This window comes from Lycorma delicatula, chromosome 10 (assembly GCF_047948215.1).
Source record: "Lycorma delicatula isolate Av1 chromosome 10, ASM4794821v1, whole genome shotgun sequence".
In the NCBI taxonomy this organism is placed as follows: Eukaryota; Metazoa; Arthropoda; class Insecta; order Hemiptera; family Fulgoridae; genus Lycorma; species Lycorma delicatula.
In genome coordinates this window covers 90,600,908-90,623,733 of record NC_134464.1, presented here as the reverse complement: position 1 = coordinate 90,623,733, position 22,826 = coordinate 90,600,908, and the positions used below count along the sequence as shown (strand labels likewise).

General features: G+C 31.2%; 1 protein-coding gene across 1 annotated transcript in view; it reads left to right on the top strand.

Moving 5' to 3' along the window:
• The window catches only part of fs(1)N (female sterile (1) Nasrat), a 120,530-nt gene that overhangs the window by 52,900 nt on the left and 44,804 nt on the right, over positions 1-22,826 (top strand). The window contains exons 15-20 of the mRNA XM_075377087.1: positions 2,924-3,249; positions 4,899-5,100; positions 9,563-9,687; positions 10,122-10,239; positions 19,130-19,243; positions 19,505-19,633. Of these exons, the coding sequence (XP_075233202.1) occupies positions 2,924-3,249; positions 4,899-5,100; positions 9,563-9,687; positions 10,122-10,239; positions 19,130-19,243; positions 19,505-19,633 (1,014 nt within the window). The remainder of the gene's footprint in view (positions 1-2,923; positions 3,250-4,898; positions 5,101-9,562; positions 9,688-10,121; positions 10,240-19,129; positions 19,244-19,504; positions 19,634-22,826) is intronic.

The window sequence follows — 22,826 nt, the reverse complement described above, 5'->3', positions numbered from 1 at the left end:
ATTCCCTAAGATGTCCCAATCTCACAACTCCCTGAGACATTGTGGAACCATCAGTTCTGCAAACCCAAGCTCAAATTTTCTTGTTTGATTTTCTACGGAATGTTTTTGTACAATTCATTTTTCTTATGCAGAGTATTTTATATCCTATTTTAAATAAAGTTAATCAACAAAAAATGAATTTTGAAATTTGTGATATTTTGTTTTATATTGTCAGTGATGAAAATTATATAAATTATTAGTTTTTAATGGTAAAATCGTACAGAATATATAAGGTCTGTTCAGAAAATAACCGAACATTTTTAATTACGTGCCAGTGGAGATATTTAGCGACATGTGATTTGCAGCATGTGTTCTGCATAACCTCCTCTGTAACCACATATTCTTGGATTATTGATATCTCATTTAGTTTTCGTGTTATAGTTATTTAAGTGCAACATGTTTAAGTGTTTAGTAGCGATTTTTGTAATATGCAAATTTCAGGAGCAATGTAAAATTTTGCATGAAACTGGGGAAAACTTTCACAGAAATGTTTCAACTTTTGAAACAATTTTATGAAGAGGATGCTCTGGGTCAATACGCAAAGTTATGAATGGTTTTCACGTTTTAAAAGTGGTCGTTAGTCAATCAAAGATGACCCTTGACCAGGAAGGCCTTCTACTTCAACTGATGACACCTGGATTCAGAAAATCAACGATCTGGTGCGTGCAAATTGTCTATTTACTGTCATAGAACTTGCAGCAGAGATTAGCATCTCAATTGGATCATGCCATGATATTTTGACTGAACAGTTGAACATGCATCAAGTTGCAGCAAAGTTTGTTCCTCATGTGATGACCAAACAGCAGATAAAAACATTGAGTGGACATTTGTTGGCAACTTCTTGAACAAGCCAATGACGATGAAACATTCATGAAAAGGTTCATAACGAGAGGTGAAAGCTGGGTTTACGGCTACGATATCGAGACAAAAGTTCAATCATCACAATGGATTGGCAAAGGATCTCTGTGCCCCAAGAAAGCACGTCAGTCTTGATCTGATGTCCAAGTGATGCTCTCTGGTTTTCAATTTTAATAGAATTTTTCATTTTGAATTCTTGTCTCAAGGTGATACAGTGAACTATGCATGTTATCAAGGTGTTTTACAATATTACATGAGAAAATCTGCAAAAAGAGACCGGAGTTGTGGCAAGACAAATCATGATTCCTTTACCATGACAATGTGCCTGCACACTCAGCTTTGTCAATTCATCAGTTGACTACTTGCCAGACTTGACTCCTTGAGATTTTTTCTTATTTCCGAAATTAAAATCAGTGATGAAAGGATGGTGTTTTGAGATTATTGATGATATTAAAGCAAATTTGTCATGGACCTTAAAGGTCATTTGGAGTGAAGCTATCCAGGACTGCTTTGCAAAGTGGAAACACTGCTAGGAAAAGAGTGTGAATAGGGGAAGGGAGTAGTTTGAAGGGGACAATAATCTGTAAAATTAATTATAAAGATTAAAAAAATAATGTTTGCTTATTTTCTGAACAGACCTCGTATAAAATTTTTATGAATTATGTCATAAAATTTTCATCAAATTTTTTGTCAAGTTTTCTGTTCAAATGTAATTGAAGATGATGGGATTAAAAGAAAAGGGATTGAAAGAGTTAGGACAAAGTAAATTTAATTTAGTATTTGATTAAAAATTGGTAGTTTTGTAAAAACAAAGTTTTTACAAAAAAGTAAATCAACATTTACTTTTTGTATACACACATTTGAAAATTTCAAGATACAATTAGTTAATTGTATAATTTATTGCTCATGTGTGAATTCTCTTTCTTTTTCCTGTTTAGCCTCTGGTAACTACCGTTTTAGATAATACTTCAGAGGATGAATGAGGATGATATGTATGAGTGTGAATGAAGTGTAAGTCTTGTAAATTCTCAGTTCGACAATACCTGAGATGTGTGGTTAATTGAAACCCAACCACCAAAGAACACCGGTATCCACGATCTAGTATTCAAGTCCATGTAAAAATAGCTTTACTAGGACTTGAACGCTGCAACTCTCAACTTCCAAATCAGCTGATTTGGGAAGACGCGTTTACCACTAGACCAACCCGGTGGGTTGCTCATGTGTGAATTAGTTATAATTATCTTTACTTGGATATTATATGTAAATCTAATTAATATTCAATACATTTACCTGCTATTTTCTTTGTGATGCCAGCTAGTTGCAGTCTACATTATTTTACTATAGTCACTGAAGGAAATATGAAATGATTCTCTTTGTTTTGAAATATTTGAGAATGGTAAAAACAAACTTGTATAGTGAAGAGCTTTCTGAGTCGCCTTGGATTTTCATCAAGAATGTGTTTGAAGAAATGCATGTATTGTTAACCTGAACATTTAGGTTATGTAATTAATGGAAGGATGAATAAAGTCAGATGGACCGATAAAGTAAGGAATAAGGAAGTCATGAATAGGATTAAAGAAGAAAGGGCACTTGTGCGGGAAAACACTAAACAAAGAAAATTGATTAGGATGTGGTTATAGGTAGTGGCATCTTGACAACTGTATGGAGTGGTCAGTGAAAGGAGGATGTTACTAGTTGAAGTGAAGTTTGGAAATTGCAAGGAGATGAAGGAGAAGGTTTGGGACAGAAAAGGATGGAGGCAGCATAGGCATAAGGGATCTGCCACCAAGCAGAACCCCACATGATTAGAAAGTAATAGCCACTTGAGATAAGTCATGTCCATTATTTATTCTTAGAACTGCATTTTCTATGATCTGTCAAAGATATAAATCGTGAACACTAATGTATTAATACAATTTTCATGGAGGTAGTGTAACAGTTATTTTGGTTATTTTATTTACTGTAAGATTTTTGATATAAGTAGCAGAAGGAGTAAAACTTTTAACTATTAATACATTTTTCTTAGGTTTAAAAATATTTAATAAACTAGTTGAATTTAATAATATTATGCTTGATGGTACTTGGGATGATATTAATATAACAGAGTTATTTTTGAACAATCATTTTCATCATTATCAATTACAAAGTCGTTCTTTAATGGATGCAGAACCAGCTAATAATCCAATAATTAATGGTTTAAATTCGACTCAGACTTCTAAAAGTAATGTATCAAAACATAATTATAATGATGGTAATGTTGGTCATAAAAATTTTAAAGAGAAAACTATTTATTTTGATCATATAAATGATTTTGAACTGAAAATATTTGGGAACATTACTGTGGATGGATTGGTATGTATTATATAACATTTTATTTTATTATCTGTTGTGATTGTGTGCGTGTTAAAAATTATAACTATAACAATATATGATAATTGTTTATCAAATTAATCTCAAATCAATTGATATATCCTGAAAGTATGTCAATTTTTTGATTTCATAAGAAATCATTTTCTTATGATTTAGCAGTTTTAGCAGCTTATTATAATGTTGTTTGATTACCTCATTAGACAAGTGGGTCCCTGCTTGATACTAGTATAAGTTTTCCCAAGGAAATTCACACAGTATTATTTTTAACTAGAGCGTATCAACAAGAGAGTTCAGTTTTATATGGTTGTTTTTCATTTGCATCTGCCCTTGTAGTTCTAAAATTATTCCACTGATTTTTTTTTATGTAAGATAAGTATAAAACTTCTGTTTTAGTTATGTCTGTGATACTGATTTGAAGAACACGGAATCTCTAAACACTGTCATCTGCTAACAGAAAAAGTAGGTTGAAATTCATTAAATTAGATATCAGATTTTTAAAAGTACTTGAAAACTGTACTATATTTATGATAAAAAAATTCCATAAAAATATTATGCATGAAAAATAGTATTAAAAGTTATAAACTTTTTTTTTAAAGATATTTATAATAAGTTTACAAAAATAACTAAAAAATCAAATTGAAGATTATGTAATAAATCAGAGAATACAAAAATTAATATGAATTTAAAAAAAGATGTGTATTTTATTAAATCATTGAAAATTCTTCAAAGAAATTGATCAAAATTGGTAGTGAAAAGAATTCCTCTACTGAATTAAAGCAACTTACATAATGCTTAGTTTCTCAGCAGATAGAGATACCCTAGTTTCTGTTTTGCACTGTCTGACCCAGTTTTCATATTGCTGAGACACACATAAAGTACCTGAGATACGTACAAAAGGCTTCAGTAATTTTCTTAGAGTAATGATGTTCATTATACAGCCAGTCAGATCCTATAATAAACAGAATGAAAGAATTTTGTGGGGCAGTTCATTAGGAGTTTGACTCTGAAGAAAACAGAAACTACTTCATTTTCACTTAATTAGCAAGCTAAGATCTTATTATTTTAGAAAATGATTGCTATTTTTTAGAATAACTTGTGATTTATGTCAAATCACGTAATACCATTTTGGTTAAGCTATTTAATAAATTAATAAAATTATTGATTACATTTTGAATATTGACTTCACAACATTTAAAAGAATTTGATTTTTTTAAAATAAGGTTATCAAACTTTATCTGCCCTTCAAATGATAAACTTCCTTCAGGCATGTTGCAAAACATTTATCGTGCGTAAACCTATAAATAAATTTTTGTTCACATTTATGCATATATATGCTATTCAAGCAAATATAAATTTATTTTATATTAACATTAATTGTCAACAGTTCAATCCCATTTTGTCCTGTAAAAATGTTAATTTATTTTATGCCTTCCCTTAAAATTTCTTAAAATTTAAATTTTAAGAAACTTCTATTCTCTTAGTATGCAGCTTTTTTGATTTCCCACTAATGATTCTTATTATTACTGTATGATTTATTTTTCATATGAAATTTATTTATAAATAAAAAAGAGTAATAATAATGATATTAAGTTAGTATTTTTTATAGTACGCTTTTTTATTTTGTTCTTTAGTTTGGTGGAATAAATTTGACATCGTTTAGAAGTTTACTGAATTTTAATGATTCCAATATTGAAGATAATATAATATTAGAAAAAACATCATTTGAAAATTTAAAACTTAATACTACTAATGGTTTTAGCATTAAAGAATTAAATAATCTAAATTGTGATCAACTAATTATGTCTGGTGAAATAGAAGATTTAGAAATTGATGGTAATAATTTTATTAATATTTGTCATTTTTTATTTTTGTTTTTTTAATTAATTAAAAAGTGAAGATTGAATGACTAATTATAAATTCACAAGGAATTGGTTCATTGTGATATCCATTGTCTTGTCTAAAATATTTTTGTATTATACTAATTTTAGTAAGTAACAGTTACTTAAAATTTTAAAATAGATTACAGAAATAAGTTGAATTCTTTTTACCTCAGGTATGCATTTTTACACTTATTTAATAGGAATGATGAGATTGCTGATATAATAACTGAAAAAATGCTATTCTTGTGTTTGTATATTTTATACATTGCACACAAGTTAATTGTAAAACTACTACATTTCTGATTATATTAAAAAAAGAAATGTTTATTCATCTAAAGAAAAGGGCACCATGAAATTTAGTAATAGGTAAATTTATTAATGAGTAGGAAGTGTAAATTATTAATGGCTTGGTTACTAGAATTAAATGCCTTCTATTAATTTTTAGGGCAAAAATGGTTCTATAACAGTGTTCTAAGAAACAAATCTGTGCATTTAATAACTATCACCATAATTGCATGAAATTATGTAATAAAGAGTCATCTTTATTATAAAATAATACATAAGAAATTTTAATTAATAGAAAATATTGGGTGGCACTTGAGGGCTAGACCCCTCCTGAAGAATACTTCCAAAAGTTATATAGTTTTTTCATTAATTTTGTTAAAATAGTAATATAATATAATAGATGTGTAAGTTGTGACCCAAAAATAACAGCACAACAATTTTTTAATTGTGCGTGCATCTTTTCAACTAAGTTTATATTTTTCCTCACGTGATGACAGCACTGCCTTTAATGTATATTAATATTTTCAGCCATATTAGACATGCAGTTTAAATTTGACAGCAGAGTAATTAGGATGTATTTTGTTTAAAAATCAAAAAATAAAGGATTTGCATTAAATCTTGTGTTAAACATGAAATAAAATATAGTGAAGTGGTGAAGATGTTATGAAAGTTTTTGTAGAGGACGTTATGTTGAGACCAATAGTTTATGAGTGATACAATATTTAAAAAGGTATTGAAGATGATAAAAGGATTTGAAGCCTTATCACATCAACTACCTATGAAAATACCTGCAAAATAAAGAATATTGTGATCAATAATTGTCAAATGACTATTAGAGAAGTTGTTGAAGAGGTGGAAATCTCTTATGGCTTGTGTGAAACAATTTTGACATTTTGGGTATGAAACAAATAGCAAATTTGTTCTAAAACTTTGAATATTGAACAACAGCAACATCGCAGAAAAATTTTTAGCTGACATCACTGATGACTCAGAATAACTCACATGTGTTATGACATATGTGAGTTATTCTGAGTTATCACCTGTTATGACAGGTGATAAAACAAAAGTCCGGTCATTACAATGGAAGCTTTGTGAAGAAAAAGTACAAAAAAGGCATTCAAAGTTTGATTGAATGTTAAGGCTTTCCTTACCTTTTTTTTCAATTATAATATTGTTGTCCATTATGAATTCTTACCACAAGATGGAAAAATCAGCAAACCGTATTAATTAGCAGTTTTACTATGATTACATAAAGCAATCCAACACACTGGCATAAGTGTGTTGCATCTCTTGGGGACTATTTTGAAGGAGACAGTAACAATATAGAAGAATAAGTAAATTATTTTTGATAAATATTTAAATTCTTGTTATTTTTTTTATCACACCTCAATGCTTTTTTTTTAAATTTATTTCATAATTCAGACAGTTTGTAGGTCTTATTTATTTTTTATGCAATGAATATTTATTCCTAAATTTTGTTTTTTTAATTCAGATTTTAGTATTATTTTCAAAAATATACCTGGATTGTTAAAATAATAACATATGTTAGTTTTGATTTTAAATTTCTTGTAAAGATTATGTTTTTCTTACTTCTTTTCCAATACTAAATGGAGACTGTGTATGTAACATCTTTTCACAGAAAGAGGCACATTGTTACTTTTCATTAACTGGTACTGCCTTTTTTATGACTATTGTGTATAAAGTACTTTATACTGACCAGTAGGTGACATGTAATGGTTTGTTTATCTTGGGATTGGATTCTTGGCAAGAGTCTTTTATTTATTATGTCAAAAATCTTATCTTCCTTGATAAAATATAAGTGTCAGATGAAAAATAATACTGTTTGGTGAATGCCTATTTCTATTCAACCTGTCTCATTCAAGCACCTTCTTACTCTGCAAGTTCTAATTGTAAACATGTATATTTAAAATTAATAAAAAAATAGAGAATGATGTTGTATATGAAGAACTGTGATTTGATTTCTTAATCCAAGAAGTATGCAGCTGTCATAATTGCCATTAAATCAAGGAAATTTATGGAGGTGTGTTGAATGAATAATCAGTATGGCAATGTTGTTAAAAGTTTATTACAAGAAGAAAGAATGTCCATGATGATAAACGAACTGAATGCTACCTTTCATTATGAGTGATTTGCTGCCATCATATTACTTCATCAGACAGGATCAACGTACCACAATTGATGAAATTAGTGGATATTTTTTGTTTGTTTCTTGTACTATTATCCAGTTTTGTTTGCTACACAAGAAAATAAACATCAGTTAATAGAATGGCATCATCTATGTTTATTATCCAAATTAAAAATTTTAAACAGGCAGTCTCTACTCAAAATATTTTGTGCCCCAGCACATCAATAACTGATGAAAACGTGGAAAAAGTAAAAGAAATGATTATGAATGATCGCTGAATCACAATCAGAAAAGTCGCTGATGATGTTGGAATATCAATTGGCTTATGGCATGAAATTTTTTTGGATTTTTTGGGTGTGAAATGTGACAGCAAAATCTGTTCCAAAATTTTTGAATTTCGAACAAAAACAGCAGTGAATGGAAGTTCCTCAGGAGTCGCTAAATGAAGTCAACAATGAAACAGAGCTACTGAAACATGTCATAACAGGTGATGAAACATGGGTTTACAGATATAATTTCGAAACTAAGGCTCAGTCGTCCCACTGGATCACCAAGACCGAAAAAAGCTTGACAAGTATGGTCAAATGTGAAGGTTTTGCTCACTGTTCTTTGATTCTAATGGCATTGCGTACCATGAGTTCTTGCCACAAGGTCAAACAATTAATAAGGAGTACCTCAAGTTCAACGCTGTTTGCGTGAAGCAATCTGAAAAAATGCCCGGATTTGTGACAATAAAATTCATGGCTTTTACACCATGATAATGCACCTGCTCACACTTCATTGTTGGTTTGACAGTTTTTAGCCAAAAACAAAACTGTAATGATACTCCAGCTGCCATATTCACTAGACATGGCTCTGTTTCACTTTTTTCTATTTCCAAAAATAAAGAGAACCTTAAAGGGCTGTCGGTTTACAAGCAGAGATGAGATTAAAAGTGAATAGCTGAAAGAGCTAAACACTATTTCAAAGATCAAGTTCCAGAAGTGTTTCGAGGATTGGAAAAAAAGATTGGCATAAGTGTATAATATCTAATGGGAACTATTTTGAAAGGGATAACATTAATGTGGATGAATAAATAAAATTCTTTCCAAAAACAAAAATTCTTGTTACTTTTTGAACACATGTCGTACACTGCTGAGAAAACCAAATAGTTTCTTATTAAATTTAAATTGGAAATTAATTTTTAATCATCCAGCTACTAACAACTTACAGCTGTGACTTGGTTCCTAACGATATCATCTGTCTACTAAACTGAAAGATTCTTTGGAAGGAAACTATTTTAGTGTTATCCAATGAATTGAATAATCCAGTTAATTAATTGAATGATTGAATAATCCAATGAAATGGTGGTAGAGGAATAAAAAGATCAGCAGGAATAAAACTCAGGAATAAAAAGATCAGCAGACTATGGTAAGTGTTTAAATATATACAGTGACCATGTAGGAAAGAAGCTTAAAAATATTTTTAAGTTAAATAAAAAATTTTGTTCAAAAATCTTAGCGGATATTTTTTTAATCATTAAGACACTACTTTCCAGACAACCTTTGTACATGCTCTGGTTTGTAGTAATAAAACAAGTAATACTATTGTAAATTGCTACTCTGAAAGTGATGATGTTTATAATATAACTTGTATTATGAGCAGGAGTGAAGGTACTTATAAGGCCAAGTGCCATACCTGCAGTTCGAGGAGTTTAAGATGATTTTATCCAACAATGTATTCAGTTGGTTGAAGAAAATTGACAAACACTTCACTCTTCACCTCCTTATTAAGGTGCTTCTTATTTTTTTTAAATGACTATGCTGTTTGAATGAATGAATTATCTCATTTTAGATTGTTTGCAAGCTTGGGGGGTTAAAAGTAGTAATATTATTTGGATCATTGAAGAATTGAAAAAGCACTTCACTCCTTACATTTTTAATAAGTTCTGTATGGATGCTTGTTCTGGGGAATTACATTGCCATTTTTTTTTTTTTTTTTTTAGAAGTGATTATCGATGGAAGTATTACTACTCAAAATGGAATCAATGGATATAATATCACAGAAATTAATAAATCAGCAATTGGTTTAGAAAAAAATAATTTCATTGAAGGAGAATTAATTTTTGAGGTAATTATTGATTCAACCTTTCTTATAGCCATTATCAGTTTTGCATCATAAATGTGTAAAATTTATAATTAAGATGTTTTAAAATGTAATATTATCAAATTATAGCATCATAATTAATTGTATGCAGTGTAACTAATAATTTCATAACTAGAATATAATTGTTGTCAGCTCATAAAAAGGTATTTATTCATTGTTGATAAAGTAATGGATTTTTACATTAACTTATGGTGTATGTTTGTTTGAAGTGTAAGGGAAATACTCTTTTAATTCATAATAATTCTTGGCTATTTTACATAATTAACACAGTCTGGGCTTTACAGAACTGCTGATTTTAACATTGGTGAGAGTCCATCTATATTTTTTAAATTGGTTTATGTATTGAATAATGTTAAAAAGATGTGAAATAACTTTCTTTTTCTTTTAAACATTTATAGGATGAAGTACACTGTAACAGTACAGATGTCCAGGGTTTTATTAATAACAAACTTATTGATTTTAATGCATTTTATGAAGATACTGTTAAGAAAACTGATGAAAACATAGTAATCACAGGTCCGTATTCACTTTTCAAAAATAGTTTATTTATAACGTTTTTTTGTTTAAGTGTAAAAATGAAATATTTTTCATATAATATTTGAGGTATTTAAAGCTAATTCCATCTCTTTGTTGTAGATCTGTAAGTAGTATTTATTTCTTGTTACATAACAATTTAACTAATGTATTTTGTATAACATAGATAAACATGTGGAAAATGTTTTTTTAACCCCTTACTGGACTATGACGGAATATTCTGATGTAGCCAATATGCACAAAAAGGGTCTTTGTTGGAATATTCTGTCTAATTTTAATTTACTCTGTGTCATAATATTCCTGCGATTATTTTCAAATGTAGTTCATCATTATTCTGCAATGATATATAGCGCTAGTAAAGAGTTTTTGTTGCATTCTAAGACATTTTTCATATGTAAAACAGCTGATACTGCCTGTATGGCGTGTTATTTACATCTTGTTCATGAGTGATTGTATGAGTATTTTTGTATATTTATTTCAGGTTGTAGCCATTGTTTTGTTTTTAAATATTTATATGCTTATAAACTTCACCATATATTTGTAAACTGGACCAGTAGTTTTCACATTTTTTTATAATAGCTTTATGCAAGTTGTTTTCTTATATTTGAGATGGTATCTACTTAAAAAAATGAATATTTTGACATTTTAGACCAGTTAAAATCTGATAGCGATAGTGACAGTTTAGATGATATGTGTGAAGATGTATTGTTGTTATTACCTGATGATGATGAGGATTATGCTAATGAGGTTGGTGCAGGTGATTCAGATAGGCCTATTCAAAGATATACAAGTAATATCAAATGGGTAAATTATCATCAGTCTGATTCCTTTTGTAGGCCAATTTTACTAGACAGTCAGGTATAAATGTTGCTATTCCTGATCTAAATGATATATTTAGTATTTTTAAACTTTTTATAACTGATGAATTGGTTGATATAATTATAAACCAAATAGATAATTTTCTGTTAAATAAAGTTCTGAAGCAGTTTTCACGATTTCAAGGGTGGAAACCAGCAGATAGAAATGAAATATTTTTGCTAATTACAGTCTTCATTTTGCATGGAATGATCTGGAAGCCCGAAATTAATAAATGTTATACAAGAAAACCATTATTTGCAATCCCAGATTTTTCGGTTGTTATGGCACACAAATGTTTCAAACTTTTACCTAGGTTTTTACATTTTACAAATAATGTCCCAGCTCAAAAAAACAAAAGAATACATAAAATTAAACCTGTCTTATAATATGTAAATGACAAATTTTTTTCTGTTTACACACCAGAGAGGGAAGTAGCTATCGATGAAAGCCTTTTGTTGTGGAAAGGTCAGTTGAGTTTATCCAATTTATAAGAATCAAACATGCTAGATTTAGAATCAGAACCTATGTTTTGTCCGATTCAAAATCAGGATACATTTATAAGCTACTTTTATATACCAGAAGTGAAACAGAACTAATTCATAACGAAAATTATGGGCATGCAACTAATGTTGTACTTACTCTGATGCATGACCTACTTCAAAAGGGATATTATATTATGTGTATTCTGACAATTTCTATTGTTTTGAAAAATAAAGACACTTGATCTGGTGGGAACCATAAGGTGTAATAGAAAAGGTGTCCCTAAGGATTTTTAAATCAAAAATTGAAGAAAAATGGAATGATAGCATTGAGTGAAAAGTCCGGTCAAATGATGCTATTGAAGTGGTGTGATAAAAGGGATGTGCTATGTTTGTCAACTCAGTATGAAGTTCTTCCAGTTGAGGTAAGAAGAAAAGAGCAAAATGCCATCATTCCTTCAATTATAAATATTCAATGCACATATTTTGCATCAGAAATGTGGAGGACCGTACACACGTCTGTAATTTAGAGAAGCTTTGGTAGAAGCAATTGTTGGGAAACATTTTGTAGCCAAACGGAAATCAGGAAGACCATCACTAGAAGAGGATCCTCTGAGGTTGAAGAAAACACTTACCAGAGTACATACCCACAAACAGAATGAGAGCAAATGCTTCAAGAAGATGTGTAGTATGTTCACACAATAAAAAGTGTAAAGACTCAAGATACCAGTGAATGGAATACGATGTTGGGCTGTGTGTAGCTCCATGTTTTAAAATATTTCATACACTAAAAAAATGTTAAAAACAATCGTGATAGAATAAAACTTTTAGTAGTAAAGGCAATAATTTCAATTACAGTGTAAAATATAATTTAGTTATGTTTATGGACAATACGAATACATCATTAATAATTAGCATGTTCAAGGTAGGTTAGGTAAATAAGTTTTTGTAAATATTATAAAATATGTTTTGCATGAAAAATTACTGTATATATATATATATATATATATATATATAATATAATATATATATATATATATATACTATTATATAAAGAGGAAGATGGTGTTTGTTTGGAATAAACAAAAAACTACTCTCTCAGTCCCAACCAAATTTTTACCCATGATTCTTGGCATAACTGAGAAGGTTTTTAGAAGGTATATTTCACCTCAAAAAATCTCTTAAAATATACATATATAGTAGTGGAGATTTGCCAGTTGAAGCACAAACTTTAATGAATAGAATTAATTAACTGCGAACTGTGAGTCTCTATCATTGTGTGAGCTGGTTTGAACTGAATGATTCGAATCAATGAATGAATAATATTACAAAAATAATAAAATAAATATACGTTAAATAAAATAATATTAAACAAATTAAAAAAATTTGTTTAACAGTAATGGACTTCCCTAGCAGATGCGTGTGAGGCTAGAGTGGTGAGGTATTCGAGGATCTCAAGTAAGGGTAGACCAATCATCACCATTAACTGGTAGTAAACGGGGTGTCCCAGGGACACTGTTTTGGGAGGTGCATGTTCTTATAATATCTCTGCAAACAATTGTCCGATTTTCAAAATTCAAACGGGGTATTTGTTTGTAGGTTGAAGGCTAACTTTTGCATGCAGAAGGTTGCCCGTGATCCAATAGATCATGGTTATTCAGAAATATATATGTATAAAGTTTGTCTGTTTGTTTGTTATCACATAACCAATGTGGTAACCAACCAACCAATTACTTTCAAATTTGCAGAATATGTTCATGATTCCCAAGGGAAGGTTTTAAGCTACTGACCGAGACCCTAGCTCCCTTGAAGGTTAAGATATTAAAAATATTCATTATTTCTTTGGTCCCAAGGAGGATGAAAATGTAAATTAAAGACATTTATTAAGGAAAAATATATTAATTCTTTTACTTCATAATTATTTTTCTGTTATCTGTTTTAAGTGTACAGCTTGTATCTGCCAAAAGAAATTGGACTTTAATTAGAAAGAAAACAACTGAACTTATGATAAATCATAACCTTAAAAAATTAAAAGAAATTATGAAATAAACATAACTTAATTCTATATAAGAAATATCGGCTGAAATCAGCATATCAGTATGATATTAAATGAGATAATACATGAATAGACATTATATTCAAATAGACATTTTGAAAATCTACAATTTAACAAAGCCTGAAAAGAAGAGAACATAAAACACCTTATTTACAATTATATACTTAGAAAAACATAACATCAATAAACATAGTATGACTGGAAAACTATTGCATTACTGACATATGCTGTAATATTGAAAAATTAGCAATAAACAACTGTCATTAACTTAGACAAATAAACTACAGTAATCTTATTATTGGCACTGACCTTTTCTGAACATCATCAAACTTAACATTAAATAATTTAAACTAGCAATTCTAGTTTATTGTAGAAAAAGAAGCCACGATAATCTTCCAGTATAAGAAAAGAGTTAATTACAATAATCAAATTGAAATAAGTAAACATATAAATAGAGTTCATTTTAGTAAACAAGCTTTCTTGAAAATATAAAATTACAAAGAAGTCCAAAAACGTAACTTCACATCAGGAGTTATTTTCTTTAGATTGATTTAAGAGAAGTAATATGAATTCAGCTCATGAATAGATAGTAATTAATCTCTGCGATTAACAAATTACAAAATTGAATGATGACACATGACATAATAACATAACCTTATTTAAGCCACCTGTCGGGACTGCACTTAAGTGAATAAACGGTTTTTTAAACTAAACTTGAAATTGAAATGCATAATGTACGATTAACTGAATGTTTCACAAATTTTACTAATAGCGTAACTGTTTACTATAAATAATAATGAAGGATTTGAACATCCCGTAACAACACACGAATATTGGTAAAAAATGAACTCGTGAAATTAAAGTGCACATATTCATAGTTTATCCTCGGTGTATTCTGTAATGGCAAATCAAAACTAACAGAGTTAACAGTTTGTGATTAGAAGTTGAACCAGACTTGGCGTCTCAGATTTGTAGAAATGAGTTTGGAGAGAATACTGCATCGATGAAAATGTAATCAGCAGCTGGAGAAGATTCGGCGTTGATAGAATTGGCAGTTTGTAGCGATTGAAACACTTTCAAGAGAGACGTAATATACTGAATTTGAAGATTAACCATGATGAAAGTAACAAGGTGTAGCATTGCGCACAGTATTCGTAGCGCATGCGTATACGCTCATCCCAAAATCTCATTTTCTACCGGGTTATTTGAACATATAAGTAAGGGATTTTGGGACAAAAGTTTTTAGTTGTACAAAAATTTTACAAAATTTTAAATACATGATAATGATTAAACGAGCTAATAATCGAATATTTATGAATCATTATTCACTTTCAATATGAATTAGTATTATTTGGTACTGATAAAATTGTAATATTTATTAAAAATAATAAACAATTTTTTTTAATAATAAAAATAAATATTTTATACAAGTCTATTGATTCTTAAGAGTATTGAAATTGATTGTTAATTAAGATAAAATTCAAAATAATGAATGAAAACCTAAACAAACAAACAGGGGACACATCTTATGAAGTGCAACTGACACAAAGTCTTCGTGTGAGAAGTTAAAGAACACGATGAAAGTTTTTTATGTTAATGAAAACTATTTTATTTTCTATTTCATATAAAATGTTTCCATTATATTTTCATTTTGAATTAAAATAATTGAAGTTAATTATTTTCTGAACTGCTCTGTATCTAATAGTACATTAATAATTAATTCAAGTTTCAATTCCCGTTTAGCATAAACGGGAAGTTTGGGTAAGAAACAACATATCAAAAATTAATTTTATAAGCAAGCAGACCATTAAAAGAGTTACGTAAAACTGATAAATAATTGCTGAAATACGAACAAGTAGAGGAAATGACGTGATCGCAGACAAAGAAAATTAAACTTCTAGGAGCTTGACAACATTAAAATAGAGATAACAAAAAACAGTTGAAGCTAATGTGGTTAAATAGAAATTGCTTTTATGAAACATTACAACCACGGCAGATAAAATAATGACAAAAACATTATTGGAAAAAAACAACTTACGCATTGGCGTAAACATACTGGGGGGCGAGCGAGGAAAATCAAGAAGAGAAGACCAGAGGGTGAATTTTATTCACAGGACAAGTGACAAAACCAGAAGAAAGTTTGATACGAACAACACGACAAATATCATCTTTACCAGGAAATGTTTCAGAGATAACACCAATGGGCCAGCGAAGGGGAAGAGTACTAGAAGATTTCAACAGCAAGGTTGGGTTGGGATTTGTTCCATTTTGAACGAGAAGTGAGCTCATGAAGGTACTCTTTGGACCATCGATTCCAGAAATGTTGGATTTTTTGCTGTAGAAGAGTCCAGCGAACACGAAGAGAAAGATTTGAATCAATGGGTTTTTCGGGAAGTCCAAGGATTGGAGACCTGATGAGAAAGTGTCCAGGGGAAAGCTTGCAGGATTCCTCAGCAGGATCCGATGAAAGAGAAGTGAGAGGTCGACTAATAAGAATGCACAAAGGCCACAAATGAGAATGCACTAAGGCGACAAATGAGAAGGCACAAAGGCGACGAGTATGAATGCACAATTTTCTTGAGCTTAGAAAGAGGTATGTGAAGGATAGGAACGTGGAAGGCTGATGGACCATTCCACCAGGAATCACAAGAAGGAAGCTGTGAGGCAGATGATCCTTGAGACGCGATGTCAGAAGCGTTACTTGAAGATTTTACAGAATGAGGTGAAGTAGTTTCCAAAGTTTGACTAACACGGTTAGCCTCGTAGGTCCATAACTTGTATGATCTGTTGCGGTTGCTAGCCACGATCGTATCATCTGAAGCAAGAGGTAGAGTGACGGCGTATCGTCCTTCAGGAGTTCAAGTGGTTGTAGAGTGAAATGGATGATCCTCAAATCGTTGTTCATCCAGATTGGGAGGCTGGGTATACGCAACTTCCTCGATTTCCTGAAATTTATGAAAAGTGTTGCCAATGGAGTCTTCTTGAGAAAACGAATTGTTAAAAAAGGAAGTAGATTCTTCAAGCGGTGAATCGAACAATTCGGAGGTGTTTCCGATAATTATCCATCCAAAGACAGTGTTGAGCGCTAAAGGAAATCCGGATTCTTGAATGTTGCCGGAAGGCGCCAAAACATGGCAAAACAGGTCACTACCAATGAGAAGGTCAATAGGAGAGGATAAACAAAACGTTGGGTCAGCGAGATGGAGATGTTGAAATTTGTGGGTAACTGAAGGGGATAAGGAATGAGAAGGAAGGTTACCAGAAATATTAGGAAGAACAAGGGCCTTTGATTGAAAGGTCTTTTTGAATTGAGGTAAGGAGTGAATTTTAATGTTAGCGGTACCAAGAACAGAAGCATGGGTAGAAGAAATACAGGAAAGCCGTATTTGGGAATTTTCCAAAGGAAGAGCAAGACGGGAAAGACAATTTTTGGTAATTAAGGTACTTGTGAACCAGAGTCCAAAACGGCATGGACAGTATGTAGTTTTCCGAAGGAGTCTTCTAAGGAGACGATGGCAGTACCAAGCAGCACAGTGGAAGACTGCTCACAAGAGGAATGACTGGAAAAACACGTTGTGGTGGGATCAGACTGCGGTGAAATTGGAGTAGAGCTGATATGAGCGGAATGGGTGACGGGTGGATTATTTGAGTGAGAATTAGGATAACCATGAGGATAACGTACAGTGCAGGGGTCCAGGAGGGGGGTGGAGCCCTCTGGGTAGATGGGAATGGCAACTAAAGCAAGCTGTGTAGATGTCCAGGATGCCAGTCCCCCTGATAAATTGGGAATGGTGAGTGAAGCCAGCTCTGCGGCCATGGGTAGGCTCCGGGAGGCCCTGATGAGCCCCTGAGTTGGCTCTGGGATTCACCTAGACTGACCTGAGTGAGCCTCAAGGCTCTTAAGAATAGTTCTATAGAAGTTACTGCATATTTTCTTAATCCTCTACTCCCAAATTCTAAATGTCCTTCATTCCATATCCATTACTGTATCCAAGAAATAGACTTTAAATGTTTAGCCTCAGTAACATCTCTTCCTCTTCTTCTTCTTCTTATTATTATTACTTTTTTCTTTACATATTTAGTAAAAATGGCTGTTTAGCCAGTTGAGGTAAACTACCTCATTTACTTTTATTTCTAATTTTCAATTTAAGTATTTAAATTGGAAATTTTAATTTTCAATTTAAATCATTAGCATTAGAATTATTTAAGTCACTAGAAGTCACATGCAGAATCTAAATTTTTGCTTAGCACATCATCAATTTAATTTTTATTAACTATTGTACCTTCATGACATTGAATCTTTCCTGTTTTTGGTCTGAAGTAATGAACGATACATTCACAACAGTTATTAGCCCCAAATATTAAATTATATTTCTGTAGTTAACAGAAGAGCAGTTAAGTAGAGCAGTAGGGGCAGTTATATAGCTTTAAGGCCCTGGGCAAGATGGTAAACCATTCAAATCTTTAGCGTCCATCTGTGGTTAGGACATCCCAACCCGCCCCTGTAGTCGAAGACACCTGCCTTGTGCCACTCACCCCCTGTTCCTCTGTGGTGAGGACATTTCTTCTTCTTCTCTCTCATTCCCTTATCTTATATTTCTTGTTTCTTGGAAAAGTGCTATAGGATTAGGATCAGTTGCCAGCTACTGTGCTATTTGAGTCATCATTGTTAAGCCTTTAGAACTAGTATGGACTATATTGGTATTCAGATGAAATGATGAAACCATGTTCTGCTAGGATAGTTGAAATTAATTTTGTCACATTTAAAAGACTACAAAATAAGTCACATTAGACTAAGAGAATGCATGACTGTGTCGGACGGGATTCTTCACTCGAATCGAAGTATGAAACTGATTCACAGGCCAGCGCTAGTAGATACTAGAGCGCAGTACTAGCTGGCTCAAACTAGGAATGGAACAATCATATCTAATAATAGCCAACTGGGCAGTCACTTCTTTGTTGGAGTTCAGTGGAGTAGCGACCCTCTGTGCCAATGGGACTCTTCAGCTATTCTTTTTCCTATTTGAAGATTGCCCAAAAATTCAAACGTATGAATGTGTTGAGGATAGCAAAGTGTCTTGTTCTTGGTAAAATCTAATGCAATCTATTTATAATTAGAGTAGAGTAACATATCTTCATGAAGCAAAAGAAAAAAATATAGTATTACAGGAGTTCAGGAATGCAGCATACTGCCAGCTGTTATCACAAGATGAAATTAAAATAAAGAGTTGTGTTTTGTTTAACTGCTTACTGGTAATTGTACTCTGTGTAATGATTGAAATAAACGAGCATTGATTGTCTAGGTTGTACATACACACACACAACCTTATTTTAACACTTATTTGTTTGATTATTTTTGTATAAAGTTGATATTAATATGGAATTTACATTTTTTATTATTAACTCCTGTACATTGTCGTACACTATAAAAATGTACTTTTCTAGTTTGAATTTTAATATATTCTTTGTTATTTTGCAGGAACTAAGACATTTTTAAATGGATTATATATAGATGGTGATCTGAATGTAAAACGTATAAATAACATGGATATTTCTAATATTTTAACAAAATATGGTAATCAAACAATAAATGGTAAGAGTTTTATTTTATTAATTTATATTTCAGTGATTCATATGTAACTTAATTCATATTCATATCCGTGAATGTGAATTACATATAAAACTTCATGTGTAAATGAACATTACCCATGAAGTTTTTGTGCTATAAAAATTATTCATTATTTTAAAATTGTATTAGTGATTATTTCCTGCTTTATTGGTTAAGATAACTTGCATTATTTTCATGTTTTTAATACTTTGTGAATATTTAAATGGTTATTTTACTTTTGTTTAGCGAAACTGTATGTAAAGGGCACTGTAAATGTAAATAATTTACAAATGAGTGGTCATTTAAATGAAGTTAATTTTACTGATTTGTTGTCTAAATATAAGTATTTGGATAATGATACCCATCTGTGGAAAGGTAAGAAACATATTTTATGTATGTGTATTAGTACTAAATTAGAACAACAGGAAAATAAATAAGGACTTTTTATGATTTTGTTTTATTTTATTATGAAATACTTTTTTATGATTGTAGAATAAAAGATTATGGGAATATGTAAATCATCCTTAACATCTATATCTCTACATTTAGAAGTGGAAGGCTCTATTTTAAAACTTTTGGTCATCTGTTTATTTGATCCTCATGTGTATTTAAACTGTTACATAAATATAACACTCCTGTCTGCTTGTCTGTAGACTTTAATAAAAGGGAGTTTTATCTTCTACAATTTAATTTTCATTAATTGTTCTATTTTTAATCATTTTCTCAATATTTTAAGCGGAAAACATTGTAAGCATTCTTATTTTTGAGTCTTCAATATTTACTTGACTGGTTTGATGCTATACTCCATTCCTTTTTGTTCTGTGTGCTAGTCTTTTAGCATCACTAATTCACTATACCCTACATTGAAAATTATTGTCTGTTTTGTATATTCAGTTTTTGTCTTCCTCTATAGTTCTCATCTTCTGTACATCTCTGCAAATTAACCAAAGTAGGTGTCGTAATATGGTCGATCAGCCTAGTTTATGCATATATTGCCAGAATCTTTTAGTGACTAATTATGCAGATGAACTGAATAATTTTGGGACAAATCTTTCTCCTCTCTCATTCACCTATAGATTTTTCATTCTGAATTTTATTGTTCCTCCTAATTTTCAACCTTTACTGTATCGCTTTGGAGAACTTTGAAGTTCTCTATTCTTTTCCAATTTCTTGTTATCCATGTTTCACTTCTATAAATCATTATATTCCATGCTAATATTTTCAGAAATTTCTTTCTGACCTTAGATTTATATTTGATACTACCAAACTTATTTTTAGAGTGAAAGATTATTTTGTATTTCAACACAGATTACATTAATGTAAAACTTTTGCACTATATTTATTATTTATTTAAAACAAAATAAGTAATGTTTTTATTTTAAACAAACAAAATGGGGACCGTCAGTTAATTATGTAACCAGACTTCTGTGGTTAGGTGTAGTGCCTATGCCTTTAATTTAGAAGTTCCTGAGTTTAAATTCAGACATGCTTGGAATTTTTCATACATTACAAAATTGATATGTCTTCAGCACCTGAAATTGGACAAAAACCTGTAATTTTTATAAAAAGGAAATAAATAAATGTAAGATGAAGGGTGTTTACAAAATCTTACTTGCAGGAAAATTAAAAATTTTCTTACATAAGATTCATGGTAGAAATTTTCATATTTAGTAACCTTTGTAGATGAGAAATAGTTCAATTTAATGAAATTAATTAAACAGTTTTAACTTATAGAGAACTGTCAGTTTTGAAATAAAATATACGAGGGTTATTTTTTTCAAGGTCTGATCAGTCGTGAAATAAAAACCGGCGCAAAAATTGGATGAACCTTTGCGCATATGTGTTGTGCAGTGTCTCTAGTATGGCCTTCAATCACGCCGCGTCACTTCGTTTAGTTCTGAATATGCAGCTAGCACATAAACATGTCTACAACAATAGCATCTCCCGCCAAGGATGAAGTGCGTGTGGTAATTAGATTTCTTCAGGGTGAGGGGTGTAATGCAGCTGAAAATCATTGACGAATAAGTAATGTGTACTGTGAAACTTCAATGAGTGACAGCAAAGTGCGACAATGGTGCAGGAACTTTAAAGCAGGATGTGCAGATGTTCATGATGCAGACGGTCAGAGAAGGAAGCGAGTGTCAACCGATGATCTCGTTGAGGGAGTGGATGAGAGGCAATTCGAGAAAATCGACGGTTCACAATTTCTGTATTGAGCGATTCGTTTCCTGAAATTTCAAGGTAAGCTCTCTATACAATTGTGAGTGAGAGACTTCAGTACCGCAAACTGTGTGCGAGATGGGTTCCCAACATGCTGTCCGACCATCACAAAACAATGAGAATGGACGCCTCCCTAACGTTTCTCCAGTGCTACCACAATGAAGGAAAAGATTTTTTGAACAAAATTGTCACAGGGGACGAGACATGGGTCCATTTCGAAACTGAAGAAACAAAAGAACAATCCAAACAGTGGATGCATTCTCATTCTTCCAGTAAACCAAAGAAGTTCAAGCAAACCTTCTCCAACAGAAAGTGTATGGCTACTGTGTTCTGCGACCGGAATGGAGTTTTCTTGATGGAATTCATGGAAGTGGCACGACCATCACTGCAGCCTCATACTGCGTGACTCTTCAACGTCTGCGAAGGGCAATTCAGAATAAGCGTTGAGAAATGTTGTCATCAGGCATTGTCTTTCTCCATGACTATGCTCAGCCGCAAACTGCAGCTGTAACAAAGAAGCTCCTGTAGCGTTTTCGTTGGGAAGTGTTTGATCACTCACCATACAGCCCAGACTTGGCTCCATCCGATTTTCACCTCTTTGCTCACATGAAACGCTGGCTAGGAAAACAACATTTTGGCACAGACATCGAGCTGCCTACCAGCATAGAAACATGGCTGAAAACACAGGCGGCTCCGTTCTATGACAAGGGTATTGGAAAAAGTTGGTACCATGCTACGACAAATGTCTAAATCGAAGTGGCGACTATGTAGAGAAATAGCGTAACTATGTACTTGTTACAAATAAAAAATTTTTTATTTTCACTGTGGTTTTAATTTCGTAACCAATCAGACCTTGAAAAAAAAATATCCCTCGTATATAAAATTTAACTTAAATTTCAAAATAGCCACAAATTTCTTTAAAAATTGTTTCCTTTGAATTAATTTTTATATAAAAGGCAGTGGATAGCTTAACTTATTTGCTACTAGAGATTTATAACTTAGATTATAACATTTTAAACATAAAAACCATATTGCTGTTAGATTATTTTTTAAATGAGAAAAGACATATTAGATATTTTATTAAAATTCTTTGGTATGTATTTTTTAATACTTAATTTATTTTTATTCTGTGTTAAATTGTTTTCTGTGGTGGATTAGTTTAAGTTTAGTTGTTTATTAAGTTTTAGCATTGTATTATTTTTTCTAAAATATATATAGAAGTATTTTTAGAAAATTTGTGTAGATGGAAGAAATTAAAATATTTTTCTAATACTTATGTTACTATTCGACAAGACGAAGCAGATATTCAGAGAGTTTATGAACTACTGTTGTGTACAGTTACGTTTCA